The sequence below is a fragment of the Gobius niger genome (assembly GCF_951799975.1).
Source record: "Gobius niger genome assembly, chromosome: 9".
In the NCBI taxonomy this organism is placed as follows: domain Eukaryota; kingdom Metazoa; phylum Chordata; class Actinopteri; order Gobiiformes; family Gobiidae; genus Gobius; species Gobius niger.
The window spans coordinates 22,864,995-22,880,357 of record NC_136860.1 but is presented as its reverse complement, the minus strand read 5'-3'; the positions used below and the strand labels follow the sequence as shown (position 1 = coordinate 22,880,357).

The 15,363-nt window shown below is 39.7% G+C and overlaps 2 protein-coding genes across 2 annotated transcripts in view; one reads left to right on the top strand and one right to left on the bottom strand.

Moving 5' to 3' along the window:
* Window positions 1-15,363, bottom strand: part of kcnh3 (potassium voltage-gated channel, subfamily H (eag-related), member 3) — a 95,912-nt gene that overhangs the window by 19,923 nt on the left and 60,626 nt on the right. The window contains exons 3-7 of the mRNA XM_079563558.1: window positions 8,819-9,052; window positions 5,534-5,668; window positions 2,606-2,745; window positions 1,004-1,262; window positions 182-339 (exon numbers count right to left, since the gene is read on the bottom strand). Coding sequence (XP_079419684.1) covers window positions 182-339; window positions 1,004-1,262; window positions 2,606-2,745; window positions 5,534-5,668; window positions 8,819-9,052 — 926 coding nt within the window. The remainder of the gene's footprint in view (window positions 1-181; window positions 340-1,003; window positions 1,263-2,605; window positions 2,746-5,533; window positions 5,669-8,818; window positions 9,053-15,363) is intronic.
* plcl1 (phospholipase C like 1) overlaps window positions 1-15,363 on the top strand; it is a 258,431-nt gene that overhangs the window by 217,974 nt on the left and 25,094 nt on the right. The gene's annotated exons all lie outside the window — the stretch shown is intronic.

Below are 15,363 nucleotides of genomic sequence, written 5' to 3'. Positions count from 1 at the left end.
CGCCCCAGTCAGTGTGGAAACTATTGAAATTCATGAGATTATCCTTTCAGCGGTAGATGCAAGTTGAGGAGGATCTGATTTGTCACTCCCCTGTGGAGTGTCACAGATGTCAGGTAGGCTTCTTGAAGAATATAGACAAATATGACCCCCCCCCCTAGAGGTGCGCAGAGGCAAGACTCACCACGCTGACGTTGAAAGCGTAGAGCAGGTCGAAAGGAAGAGCAGCGATGAGGTCCACAAAGAGCCAAGTGGTGACGTAGTGGACGCATATGGAGCGGGCATCGTACACCACCTGACCAGACGTGCTCACGAAAGTGGTGCGGAAGTTCAGCACAATGTCTGCAGTTAATGACACAAATACATCATGAGGCAAAAGTGAAAGAGACAAACTCTGTTCAGTCTGAGTCTATGTATAGAAATATAGATGTTTTTTGTTTTTGTAGGGCTTTATTATTTAGAAACTAAATTGTTTGAGGTTTAGTAGAGCATAATAATCAATTACTTTTCTTAATGTAACAATTATTTACATTGGAGTTCTGTACCCCCGATGCCCATATAACTACTGTGTAACTATTTCTGCCAGGCTAAAATTGTTTCCAAAAAGAAATGGACTAACAGAGCTCTCCACTTTACAGATGGTGACTGTATAGTTTTATTGTTGCTGTTTGTGTCCACTCATCCATTAAGCCAAATGATTCTTTAAAGTGCACTTATAAGTTTTGTGTACAATGAGGTGGACAGAGAGGAAATAAAGAGGAAATGAGTTTGTAATCAAACATAATTGTCTGCTGTGATGGCTCATATCCTTTTACTGCTGTGTGGGAATAATAATAAAAAAAACTTTGATGATGACTGTTTCCACTAACTCCATGTTTTGTTTTCAATTAGGATATGACATTAAGACTATGTGTGGTGCATTTCTGTAAATTAAATATGAAAAGCATGTTTAAATATGTATGTGCAGTATGTAATCTTGTAATGATTGTGTTTTTTATGCACTGACCTAGAATAAAAAGGATCTCCACCAGGATGTCGCTGACGCTGGGGGGGCTGCGGGGGACGTTGGTGTTACCCTCGTCTCGCCCCCCTCCCACAGTGAAACACACATTATAGGGCACAGTGACGGCCACATAGAAGGTGGCCAGGAGAATCAGCCAATCCCAGCCCGCCTTAAACATCCCGTAGTGAAGGAGGATAAAGCGTGATTTCTGAATGGCTGCCACCTTGTACTCTGGAATGGGAGGCTTCTCTCCAAACATGTTCTGGACAAATACAAAAAAACAAACATAAATCAGGCATCACCTTTCATTTCACGACTGACATAAAGTCCAGACCAGTCTAAGCCAGTCCAAAACAATTTTGAACCAATCCAGACTGGCCTAGTCCCAACCCAGATAGGACCAGTTCAAACCCAGACTGAACCAAATGTGACATTAGCACTTTCAGCACCATGGACAGCTTTGATGAACGATACAACATATTAAAACTCACCTTTTAAATACTTTCCAACACTTTTCTTAAAGGGACTAGATTCAAGTTGGTCATTTTATACTCACTACTGCCACCTCAGGTTGTACGCGTAACTGCAGGTTCTATATTAAACTTGTGAATGACGGCACTTCGGACCCGAATTGACACCTTTTTGACAGTGCAGGATTTTAGAGGCAGGTCTGGGCTCATTCTACACATTAGGATATTGCTGGAACATGTAGGGGGAGGAAAATAAATAATTGAACATTTTTAAACTCCGTATAGTCCCTTTAAAAAGTTCATCAGGCCATTGTTCTGCAAATGGCACGTTCATCTTGCAATTTTAAAGATTAAAAGATTTCATTTTGTCAATTTACAATGAATCGAAATAGTTCATTCTCACGTCGTTGTTGTGGAGCTGAGATTAACTTTTCTGTTAATATTTTGGCTGATATGTGAATGAAAAATTCATTAGGTTCCTTTAAAATCAGCTTTCATTCACTGTGGTATAATTGATCACGATAGACTTTTAATATTAATCATTTTCAGAAAAGCTGTGTCCGCATTTTCACACACTGAGATCAGCAAAATCCAGAGCACATGACCTTAAGTCAGAAAGCAGTGGGAGTAAAGCAGATGACCTTCACGCCATCTGTTATACCTGCTGCAAATATATAAATGCATATTTCTAATCCAAAGGAATAGGGACTGGCGAAGATCTGATAAAAAGTGATTTTAAAGAAAAATAAAGAATACTTCTTATACTGGCACCTGTATTAAATACAAATGTTTGGTTTTTGACCCACTAAGTAACTGCACTTTTTAAAGTTCCTGTCTCAACGCTTTACTACAAAACATCTACATTTTGCAGGTTCTACATCTTGTTTTATGTAAGCTGTCCATTAGACTGCACCAGGCTGTCAATCACAGCTCCGCCCCCGCTCAACCTTGGTTCTTCACCCTTGTTTCTGCCTCATCCCAGCTCCCTTTCTTACAATTCTTTGGCAAAAGACAAACTGTAATACCACAACTTCTTCTTAGACTATTATAGTTACACAATACAAACATTCACCAGTAATTTCGAATTATGAAGTCAAACAAAAAGGCGACGCGACAGTATTTGAGAAGGACTAACATTGTTGATCTTGAGCTTGCTCTTGTCCTGTTTCTGGAGGTGTCCCGACAGGTGGTAGAGAACGGCTCTGCTGCGGCGCCGGTTCGTGTTAAACCCTGGAGGGCGAGTGACCTGGTGCACCTCCAGACCCGTCTCCTCATCTGGGCAACAGGAAGAAAAAAAATTAAATACACAGACATATACAGTGCTGAAGCTATTCATCACTTACCAGAACAAAAACAAAACAAACAAAAAAATCTTTGACAGAGAGGAAGTAGCTGAGGGGAAGAAATGAATGACATAAAGAAAACAAACCAGGCTGAAGTCCCTTTTGGGGATGCGCCATCCGATCTCTGAAGTTAGCTCATTCTCTCTCTTTCACACAAACACACAATGCTCACACTTTGTTTAATACAATTTCTGTACAGTGGCCTGTGTCTATTTGATCATTTATTCATATGTAAATGGGTGGTGTAGCGTCCTTTTTCCATTCCATCAATTATCTGCGCCACACTTATTATGATGTCATGTTTGGTAAATACCCTCCCTCATTGTAACCCAATCATTTTCATTTGGGTCACTAAATCCAATTTGCTCTTTGTATCCAAACAGGATATTTGAAATGGCTTTGATGCAGCAGAAGACAAAACTCGGGCAGGGCAAATCTGGGTTTATTGTGGTCTATAAACTACTGCGATGACTATGTACCCATTGTATTTTTTTTCTTCAGGTTAAATACGAGGTGTGAAAGGACAGGTGCACCGTCATGGGAAGTTGAAAGGTTTAAATAACCAAACATAATGACCCCGAGGAGATAAAAGTGAGCAAAGATTTAAGGCACACTCTGAAAGATTAAAGCCACGGTGCGAAAGGCCACGGAGACTGATGGGAAATGGTTACCAACGGCGACAGGAAACTCGGGTTGAACTCGACAAGGTGGGCTTCCCAGAAAAGGGTCATGCTATGGAAATGACTCAGGCTCGCTGTGACGGAGGGACATACGTGGACTGATGATTAAGCGGCCACATTCATAACACAAGCGAACCTGGAAGACGGCTGTGTTTTGGCTCTTTAATGATCATGGACAGGAGCAGTTTGTCTGACTTTCCTGTGGCAAATCGGACAGGGTTATCTCAGAGGGACATACCACGCTCCCATCTCACAGCCTCATCAGTCCTCGTCCAACTGACAACATCTCCAGGCTGTCAGGAAGGTGAACTCTCCTCCTTTCCTTCAATTTGCTATTCTGTACATGTTGGTATCTGTATTCAACTATTGTCTTTTTGCACCAGGAGTTTGAGAGTAGTGCAGTTTTGATTTTCTTCATGCGCTTTACTCACAATAAAGTGAAGTGAACAGAACTAAAATCTGCCTTGCTTGCTGACTGCAGGCAATAACCTCCTCAGAGTTACATTTGCCAAAACAATATGAGAAAAGTAAACAGTAAGTTCTGGGTCACAGATGATGGTGCATAATGAACTATGGGAAAATTGAACACAAAAACTATAATGTTGAGACATCTTTCTAATTCTTTATGACACATTTTCTGTAACTTTTATTATCATCAGTATGTTTTCTTTTCTGTGTCCTTTTTCCTTGTTTCTTTCTTCCCCTCACTTCTGTTCTCTACCCCCTCTGTCCCTCTATCCCTCCAGGGTATAGGGTCATATGATAAGATACAAAATAAAGTGTCATGCTAAAAACGAATAAAGAAATGATCATAAACATCCTCGGACACAGCTGGTTAACATAATGTAAGGGACAAGAATATCAAATGTCCATTGGTTCACCATTACACCATTCAGGACAGTATGATTCATGGCTGGATTTAGAGTTGACTTCACAGCTACGAATTTTATGTCAAAGCACAACTTTCAGTGGACAAAGCTCTCGATAAGTAGACTTCGAGAGATCCTATTGTCTTCAGTAGAAAAAGGTTTCCTTCTCCTCCGACTTTCATGTCTAAAATTAAGGAAAAACTAAACTTTAGCCACATCTTTCCTGAACACTTGCGTTGATTGTTGGTAACGACACGGACCTAAAAACAACCTGGGCATAAATTCTTTAGTTTCTCTTTCGTAAGTGTCTGAGACCCCTGCTGTGTGCATGTGAAGTGCATCCAGATTTGGCTGTGACAAAAACAGAGCCACAGTCACTGTCAATCACAGAGGTGTGTATGTGGGGCTAACAACAGTTCCTGCATTAGTGACAGCAACATAAGCAGGTGGTTGTACGAAAGCAGGAAATAAAACAGACTCTTAATGAAACAAGACGAAGCACTACACTTTGAACGAAGTTTTCTAAGCCACTTATTTGGGTTAACATCCAAACTAGTGGTGTATGCGGCCATAATAACTGCTGTATAGAACTCAAACCTTTGGAGACTGGCATGGTGGACCATAGAGATTTCTAATAATAATTAAAAGCAATTCAACAAGCTATTCCTACTTTTTAATATCATATTGGTTATTGTCATTGTTCCGTATAGAGGATTTTGCCTATAAAGTTCAATTTAAAACAGATGATTTGAAATCTAAAGTGAAAAAATATGAGGACAGCTGGTTGCCGTAGCAATTTTGAAACAAAATGTTACATCGTCTGAATGGTAAAAAAAAATCCTTCAAATGCGCCCAGAACAGGAATTGATTTGACCAAAACCCATCCAAAAGTGGTCAATAAATGATACTTCACATCCTCCCAGTTTATTTGGCTTCTGTAGTTGTACAAATATGTTAGAAGGTTTGTCAGCAAGAAAACAAAAAGCAGGTTGAAAGTGATTCATGCATTTTGACAAAATTGTTCTGTAGTGTAAATCAAATGGCTTTCGAGCAGTCATGATTTTTTATATACTGTATTATATATTTAAGCATAAAACGATAAATAAACAATGTAATTTACACACCTTAAGATTACACCATGACAATATATAGATTTGTGTATTGCTCCTACCTGTCTCTGGTCCTTGTTCTGTATTCTGGTCCTTCTTCTTGTCTGTGATGTCTTTATGGGACACGAGGAACAGAACCACCTCTCCCTTCTCATTTTTAATAGGCACAATGTCCAACAGACACCAGAACTGGGTACCTAAACGACAATAACAGACATTATGTAGAAACGCATAAGCAGACTGATGTGAGTTGAGATTTGCTAAATATTCATAGCATTAGGCACCTAACAATGGGGTTTGTGTACGCTTTATCTGGGGAATGGAGAAAGCACATGTAATATGCAGGTGAGCTACTGCTATTACTTCAGCTTCCACTCCCATTGTCATTAAACTGCTACTATCGCACTGTTAATCACTTCCACTGATCCTGCAAACTGCTTTCATCACTTCTGATCTTCATATACTGCTGTTTTACTTGAACTTACTGACTATAAAATTTCAGACCAAGACATGTCTAGTTACCTTTCTTAAGCTGTATCTATGCCAGTCTGATACACACACACTCAACATACCAGCATTGGTGCCCTCACTGAACCTAGGGACCATCTGCAGACACTGTCCCGTGAGAATGCTGTGGCAGGGTTTTGAGCGACATCGTGGAGAAACACAGAATGTACCGAGCCTCATGTATGAATCTGTGTGATATGAAAACTTAGTCTCCTGCCTCAACCTCAGAGATGAGCTTCAGATGAGCTCCCATACCCTCGGAAGGAATCACTCCAGGGAAATAGGCCCGGCTTTTCCTCTCTGTCTTTGAAGGGAAATGTAAATAAATTACACTCAACGACAAGGGCCAATATGAACTTGTACCTGAGTTTTTTTTATTGAATTCAAATGCTTCACCGACTACAATAGTATATAGTATCTCAATATACTATTGAGATATTTACTATCTCAATAGTAAATATAAACAATATACTGATGACACAAGAGGGTATTGATAGAGATTAATTAATTTGGCCATCACAAATATTTACTGACCTGACCCTGATAAAGTCAATATTTGTGAGGTATATGTGAAGGCTGAATTAATTATTTATCTCTCTATCAGGTATTTTTAACTTGCAGCCATATTGTTATTGTTATTTAAACAACTGAAAAAGAAAACATTGATGCAGTAAATGTATGATTCTTTATTTGTTTAACCTCTTAACCCCCACCTGAACCGAGTAAATTATCTCCAGTTTGGCTTTACCCAAATCTAAAAGTTTCTTGAAAAAAAGTGTCAAAATCGAGAGGAAAACAAGGCTGAAAATGCATCAGAAATTGACCAAAAAAACATAAAAAGGGACAAAAATGCGACACAAATGTTGATGAAAGTGCAGCACGAAAGTGGCAAAAACTCAACAAAAAAGTGGCAAAAATTTGACAAGAATGTGACAAAAAAAGCAATGAAGATGCAGCTAAAAAGTGACAAAAACACAATAAGAAAAGCTACAAAAAATATACAATAAAGTGACAAAAAAACATTGAAAGTGCAGCAAAAAAATGACAAAAATGCAAGAAAAGGAAAATGTGTGAAAAACAACCACACGACAACAACGCGTGTAAAAAGACTCATTTAGATCAGTTTTGCAGGTCTTAGCTTTCAAATGAGGCGTTACACTGGCCTTAAGACTCCATTCCAGAAGCTTTTAGATTTGGATACGGGGTAAAGAGGTTAAAATGTAAATAAGAAACTCTGATAATGACATGTTTCTAATACCAGCAAGCCACTTGTACTGGCTCTGTGATTGTTTACTGCTTTATAGACTTTGTGGACTTTCTTTGTCTTGACCTAATATTGTAATTTACTGGTTACACTGATGGTCTCTCAAACATATATCACGCACTCGTAGCTTTATTCCTGGATTGTTACAATGACATACCTCGTACACTTTTCCACTGTGCAGTGTGTAAATACGGTAATACATTTAGATGAGTCGATGGGAGCCCTGCACAAAGAGCAGCCATATTGAATCTGGTCTCTGTTAAAGTGAAAGAACGTAAACAACAGCAAGTACAACACGTCCTCTGTTCAGATTTCAGTCCATAAGGAACATAAGGCTATGGGACAAGCAACGATATACAGTCCTTATCTGTATTTCATTGCACACGGTTTCAGCCGTGTTTGCACAGGCACAAGGCCAAGCAGATTTTAAATATTGAAACTACATGTGTACATACAGGTGCAATGCGGTGACACGATCAATGCGTTTCTTATCTAATTCAACATATACATGCCAATTCACGGTGCAAAAAATATATAACATACAATATGAATTTCTCTTTTGAATTGAACTGATCAAATAATTTCACTTTAAGCAATACAATCGCCTGGTTCAATCTCGGGGCCTTTCTGTGTGGAGTCTGCATGTTCTCTCCGTGTCTGAGGATGAATACTCCAGCTCTGCAATACTTCAGCTCAGACGTGTCTTCCATCTCTGCACCGTCCCCTCTTTCCTTTGTCACGTACCGATGCGAGAACAGGCACCAGAGAACACTACATGACGCAAAGGTTTTGTCAGCGGGCCGCGCGTGAAGTCTCCTTGTGCGGCGCAGGGATTCCTATGTGGCGCTTATAACTCTTCTTTGTCATTGTTCTCATTGAATGCGGGACGTTTTCTTTGTCAGCGGCATTAATAAAAGAGCAGTGCAAATACTGTACAATCCCATTCGATCCAGTGGCCCTTAATGTGGCTCTTGATGCCGGATGCACAGCGCGTTCTGAGCGTATAGGAGGACTGTTGACTGTGCAGAGGACACATTTCCAGACATTTGAATGCGCCTTTTTAAATGTTGCACTTGATATACACTTCAAGGTCCAGGGACTTTAGGCTGGATACAGCATCTCTGACGTCCAAGAAAATAAGCAACACAAATTATTTGCATATCCAGAGAACAGTAATTTACTTGATAAGGGCTTGGAGTGTTTTTGTCATTTAAGCAGAGGTTTTCTATGGCAGCGCTGGCACACAGTGTTCTTCTCACGCTGCTAACGTGTCTCATTCACACCTGGCCGCTCATGTAAGCTCTGTCTGATTGGATGGACTCTAAGAAACTGCATTCGGGACAGGCTAGGTCATTAGGAGGGGCATAAGAGGTTAGAGTCAGCTCCTTTAGCTCCTCTTTGCTTTGTGGGGAGGGTCACAGGAACAGTGGGACACCTAGAGAGAGTTTTTGGAGGCATTAAACTAGCTGGACTGGTGATGGTACCTAATATAACCCATACAGCATGTGACACCAATGAGCATTATGTTGTACAAACCTCACCAAGGGACATGAGCACTGTACAGGCAATTCTTTACCTTCTTTCTTGTAAAACACCAGCTCCATCTTGAACTCGCGCCGCTCGTCTAGCGCCCCCTGGATCTGAGCCGTGAACTTGTCGCTGGTCTCGGGGCCGTACAGGAAGTGACACGCACAGCTCTTCTGCATGAGCTCGGCCCGGGCGTATCCCGTCAGCTCACAGAAACCGTCTGAGCAGTAGACGATGGGGTACAGCGACTGCACCTGCGCGTTTCCCAGGACAAAGTTACTGTCTGTGAAGAGACAAGAAAGGACATTCATATGATAAAACAGACAACAAAAGTATGGAAAATACAATATAGTGTCTCTGGAAACCTATCAGCTACTGTAGGTGCAGGATATTCCTCAGTATTTCAGCATAAAAATCTGTGCTCTCATTTCTTTCTGTTAGCAATAAGAAACTGAAGCACTTAATCAGCGATGGCCTTTATCCCCATTATTCTTTTTGATGTCAACTCAATAAATGCTTCGTTTTATGTTGATGTGCAGAAAGAAAAGCCTTTTCTCCCACAATGCATAAATTAAACATCGGATTCTTTTCAGGAGCAACATCTAGGCCTCGACTCTCATAACAATTTGAGACACATCATTCAACTATTGTCGTTTATGAGATTCAGTATTCGGTAGGTTGACTAATCATAAAAAACAGTGAGCAGATGCACTGGATACAACCAATTTGAAAATTGACATAAAGGGACTCTACTTTTGATATTCTCAAGCTCGTCCCCAATGAAATCCTAATTAGTGCCAGTGCAGGCCCCCAGTGAACTTTGGAGGTTCTAAGCATTCAAATAAGGAATGGCAGGTTCACTGGGAATCATATGCCCTCATGTGCTGCATATAGGTTCTGTTGTACATGTAGTGCCTTGTTTCCCACAAACATTATTAGTTTAGTTTATTTGCTGGTCATTTTTTATGCTCACTACTGCCACCTCAGGTCTTAAGCGTAACTGCAGCTTCTATATTAAGCTTGTGCATGACGGCACTTGGGACCCGAATTGACACCTTTTTGAGTGACGGTTCATGATTTTAGAGGCAGTTGTGGTGAATAGGTCTGGGCTCATTCTACACATTAGGACATTGCTGGAAAATGTAGGGGGAAAAAATACTAAATTTTAACATTTTTAAACTCTGTATAGGCCCTTCAACAATCTGCTCAAAAGGAGTGGGTTGAAGCAAAAAGCTTATGAGCGCCTACCCCCGAAATCAATACAATGAAAATGACAAGGAACATAGTGCAAAGGGAACAAAACAACAAAAGAAATGGTTTATATACACTTGCCGTATCTGGTCATGGTAGAAAATGTCCACATGTAATGACAATATCAATCATGCAATTAGCAGCATCACATTTACATTTTAACCTGTTACACTTCAAAAGACACAGACCAAACTTACAAAGCACTGCCAGAAATGTTCATATAATTAACAGAAATAAAGCACAACAACGGCCTTGTTTGATGTACGATGTCTGGTACAAAGCAAGTGACTAAAGGCGATCATTAATATATTGCTTTCAGCATGTTATCAATGCCAAACATTGTTAACATTACCGAAAGTCACACATTTTATGTTAAAAAGGCACATTAATATACATATAATACTCCCAGTAGTCATTACCATCCTCAGTATAATATTATCATTATTTGTTATCTATATATTATCTTTACCAGCCATAACATTATGACCACAAACAGCTGTGAAGCGATTTACACAGATCATCTCTTCATCATACAGCGCTTATTGACCGTTTTGAGATGAATACCAGGAAATGTTGTCGTGTTAGAAGCAGGCAAGATAAGCAAGTACAAGGATTCAAGAGATGTTTCAGTGATGTTTGGTCTTTTGTTGTACTTGCCGTAGCTTTTATAATCAATGTAATATTTTATTTAGCATTTCTATAGACTTTTCCTGTGTGCTATAACACTGAACGCATTGTACAGTAATCAGCACGGGATTACCTCAGGGAGCTCTCTTTGTTGCATCTGTCTCTAACAAATGAATAAATAAACAAATAAATACATGTTTCACACCGACATAGGAGATATTGCAGGTTATGGTGGAGCTGTATCAGAATTCAAGGCTGATCGGTGAAGGAGAGCGCTTTAGGCAGTTTATCCACTTCCCTCCTCTCAGACCACTGACTGATGATTAACACTACAGATGCGTGTGTGTGCATAAGTAGTACGTGGAAAATTTCTTCAGTGCCCGCGCAGAGCTAATGGCCTCGGGCAAATAAATGTGTGAACAACTTGAATAAAGAATTTATCACTTTATGCCCAGGCTTTTTCATTGATCCATCAATTCTGAAGGCCCTCCAGACCTCTATCCTAAATATTTAATGCTGCCTGTTTGGCTCTGAGCTCGTTTTAGAAACCGCCAAAACATAAGAGGAAATGTCTGAGAGAGGAGAAAGAGGGACAATATGCAGGTTTGATAATTTACTAAATATTATGTGGTTACATTTGTTTTCCAAGAAAGGTTTTGATTAGATTTGTAAAGTAATGAGGCTTGATATTAATGCAATATATTAAAAATAAATTATGAATGATAAAGAAACAATGGTTGGCTCTAAGAGGCAGATCATCTCACAATCTGAGTATGCTATAATTGCATCTTACGTTGTCTCAAATTAATAAAAACAATATGAACAGCGTTTACTTCAAAGCAATGGGATATGTTTGTGACTGCTATGGCCTCACAAAGCACATCATTCCTGAAAACTTACGATGCTCTACTAGGAACTGAGAGCAACATGCATTTTGGAAGCTAATTGCTCCCATGTCTGAACAAATCCCCCACTCTCCTCTTTCACTTCTCAATGTGTGGCCTTCAGGGACAGGAAAAAAGACAAAAACATCCGCCTAAAACGTTATGAATTCACAGTGAAGTAACATGACCCTCTTTCCCCATAGCGGGAAGCCCATCCCTCATTCTCTGTTTGTCCTGTGGGGACTGTGGGGACTGTGGGGACTGTGGGGACGTCACTGGGTGCACGGTGCTTGGATATGCTGCCAGGACAGAGACCAAAGCAGTCCAGGAGGCACTGGTTACACTTCATACACAACGGTTACTAGATATCCGATGAATTTACCACATATATAGTTGTCAGAATGCAATGCGTTTGTACATTTGCATAAAATAATTCATGTGGCTAATTAATGATGCTAATAGCTTACAGATAATGAAAGTGCTGAGTTCAGTATCTCATTGAACCTAAACACACATCAATGTTTCCCTTCACATTTACAACTTCCACCACCACCACACAATTACGTTATTTGCTTACAGCAGTCCCCATAAAGAATTATATACATGCACGTGCAGTACACACAATACAGACAGACAAGCCAACTTATGGACACTTGCGCCTGGGGCGAGGCCTAACCCAGACAGATTGTGATGTGGACCCTGAGCCAGAGCTGTTGACATTACTGTCTCAATCTCATCAAGCTGTCAGAGAGATCCAGTGTCTGCAGGCCACATGTGACACGCCGCCACCCACCCACCTTATACAAGTGACCTATGCACAGCAGGATTGGGTCAGATTCATCCAATACTGTTTAGATTTTTTTGTGGAATTGAATGGGGGAAAAGTCCACAGACTTTTTGCTCATATTCCAAAAACATTGCCTATTTAATAATTGCCCTCCAGATCAGCTTAACCTCTTACCTGCCGCCTCACCCAAATCTAGAAGCTTCTTGACTGGCCAGGGTAACGATTCAAGACCTAGAAAACTGACCATAACTTTTTTCTCACCACGTTTTTGTCACATTTTTTAAGCGTTGTTGTGTTTTTCTCTTTTTTTTGCCGTATTTTCATAGTTTTTGTGTCATATTTTGGGGGTTTTTTTTGTTGCATTTTCACCGTATTAACATATTTTCATCACTTTTTCCATCTCATTTTTGTCACCTTTTTGTTGATCTTTTGTGGCTTTTTTGTTGCGTTTTCATCCTCGTTTTTTCCCAAGAAGCTTTCAGATTTGGGTAAAACCAAACTGAACAAAATGTGCTTGTTTCAGGTGGGGGAAACAGATGAAACCAAAGAACGAACCCTACAAACACATAATAACAAGTTCATGGTTGTACTTCATTTTATTCTTTATCTAATTCCACGTTGTAAGTTCTGTCCCTCTTGATACATCTTCAAAATGATAAATGATTGGCCTTCCTGGTCTCACCACATGGCCAATTTGTCCAGCAGCATCACCAAATGGATTTTCCGTGCTCCCGCCCACCGACTACACACACCATTTTGTTCACTCTAAACCGGATCACCTTGGGCTATGTGTCCCAACAGCGCCATAATAAAGCACATTGAAAAACAACAAGACTTCTTTGAGGGCACAATCACTAATGCCCTGGGGTGAAGAAGAAGGAGAAGAAGAAAAACGGGGAGAAGAAAAGAAGATGGAGAAGAGAAAAAAGAAGAAGAGGGAGAAGAGAAGAAGAAGAAGAAGAAGAAGAAGAAGAAGAAGAAGAAGAAGAAGAAGAAGAAGAAGGAGGAGGAGGAGGAGGATAAGAGAAAGAAAGCAGTAGAGGAAGAAGAAGAACTGGGAGAAGAGTAGAAGAAGACTGAGGAGAAGAGAAGAAGATGGAAAAGAGAAGAAGAAAAGAAGAAGAGGGAGAAGAAGAAGAAGAAGAAGAAGAAGAAGAAGAGGGAGAAGAAAAACAGGGAGAAGAAAAGAAGATGGAGAAGAGAAGAGGAAAAAGAAGAAGACTTAGAAGAAGAAGATGGAGAAGAAAAAAAAGGAGGAGAAAAGAAGAATAAGAATAAGAAAAAGATAAAGAAGAAAAAGAAGAAGGGGGAGGAAAAGAAAAAAAGCAGAAGAACTGTGAGAAGAGAAGAAGAAGAATAGGGAGAAGAGAAGAAGATGGAAAAGAGAAGAAGAAAAAGAAGAACGGGGAGAGAAGATTTTTTTTTTTTTTTTTTTTTATACTTTCAGCCATTCCTATCCAAATTGTGTCCGTAATTCAAAACAGCTGACCTTATCAAGCCCTTGGAAGTCCACAATTATCTCAGACCATGATTGGAGGTCGACCTTTTTTCAGAACTAACCTTAACAAGAAATGTATTAGACATAAGATCGAAAACATAATTAACCCAACTTTTTCATTTCGCAAAGCAATTTTAAATCACTTCCCAACAGAACTTCGAACAACATTATCTGAAATTTCCACTTCCGCCAACCCGAAAGCAAAAGACAAATACTGGAATTTATCCATCCAATGAATTGGTTCAGCACAGATTTAAAACTTGTCACTGGTTCTTGTTCTTTCTGCGAAGAAACGGATCTACTGAGCACTTGTTTTTTCATTGTGTACCTGTTACTGCTCTATGGAACAATATTCACAGCTGGCTGCATACAAAACTGAAGGACTTAAACCAATGGAAGCAATAGACATTATCTCCGCTTGTATTTCCACTAAACACAAACTGCATTTACTAATCAACAACATTATACTCCTGGGAAAATTTTACGTGCATAAATGCAAATGGACCATGAATTCTCGTTACACTGTAATGCCCTATGAAAAATCCTAAAAGAAGAAGCAGAAGAAGAAGAAGAAGAGTCAGAAGAAAAACATAAAAATTAATCAATCTATGCTTTTGACAAGGCATTGAAATAATGAGGCAGATTTTAAACAGAAGGTCCTAAGCAACACACACATACTAAATTTGGTGAATGATTTGGTGTTAAAAACTCAATAAAAGCACTTACACTTAGTGGGCCCTATACACACTCCACATTGTTTGCCTGTTATGAACTAAACCAAATGTTTTATGCAGGATTGAAACTGGATCTGAACTGCGGTGCATAATTGGAGCGACTGCCTCAAATGAAGGTAAGCTTCAAAACAAAGCAACAACTGCCCAAAGCAAACAAACTTTTCTCACATTTTCTTATATTTTATGCTCCATTTATAAAGCCACACAAGGTGAATACAATGAGTTTGCCTCAAGCTGCATTTATCCAAGGTCAGGCCAGGAGCAAATCAACATCTTTCGTCAAGTTGTTTTTGCTGCAAGTTTTTAATTTTATTTTTATTGTATATTTCATATTACACTTATTGCAATATTGCCTGATCAGTTCTCGGACGCTAAGCAGGTTGTCTTTTGAATTTAATGAAAGCTTGTTTGTATTAATCTTTTTGTTATATATTTAATTAAAATCCCATATTTACCTGTTCAATGCTGTCCCTCTGTGCCTTTTGTCTGGCAACAGACTTTGAGAACAGCACTATGAGCACTGCCAGCTGCTGCACAAGATCCAGCCTCATGAGCGCTTTATTCAAGGAAATCTATGTCTCCTGCTCTTCTATAATTAACACTTAAGCATAAAATCTTGTTGAGTCAAACATCATTTTTGCAACAGCCTTTTAAAAAATTAAGTTGGGTGAGAATGTAGTTTACACTGTTGAAGTGCAAAAATCCCCTGCTGGAACCGCCACCTTAACGTGGTGGAGGGGTTTGAGCACCTGAATGATCCTAGAAGCTCTGTTGTCGGGTCTCCCAGGGCAAACAGGTCCTAGGTGACGGGTC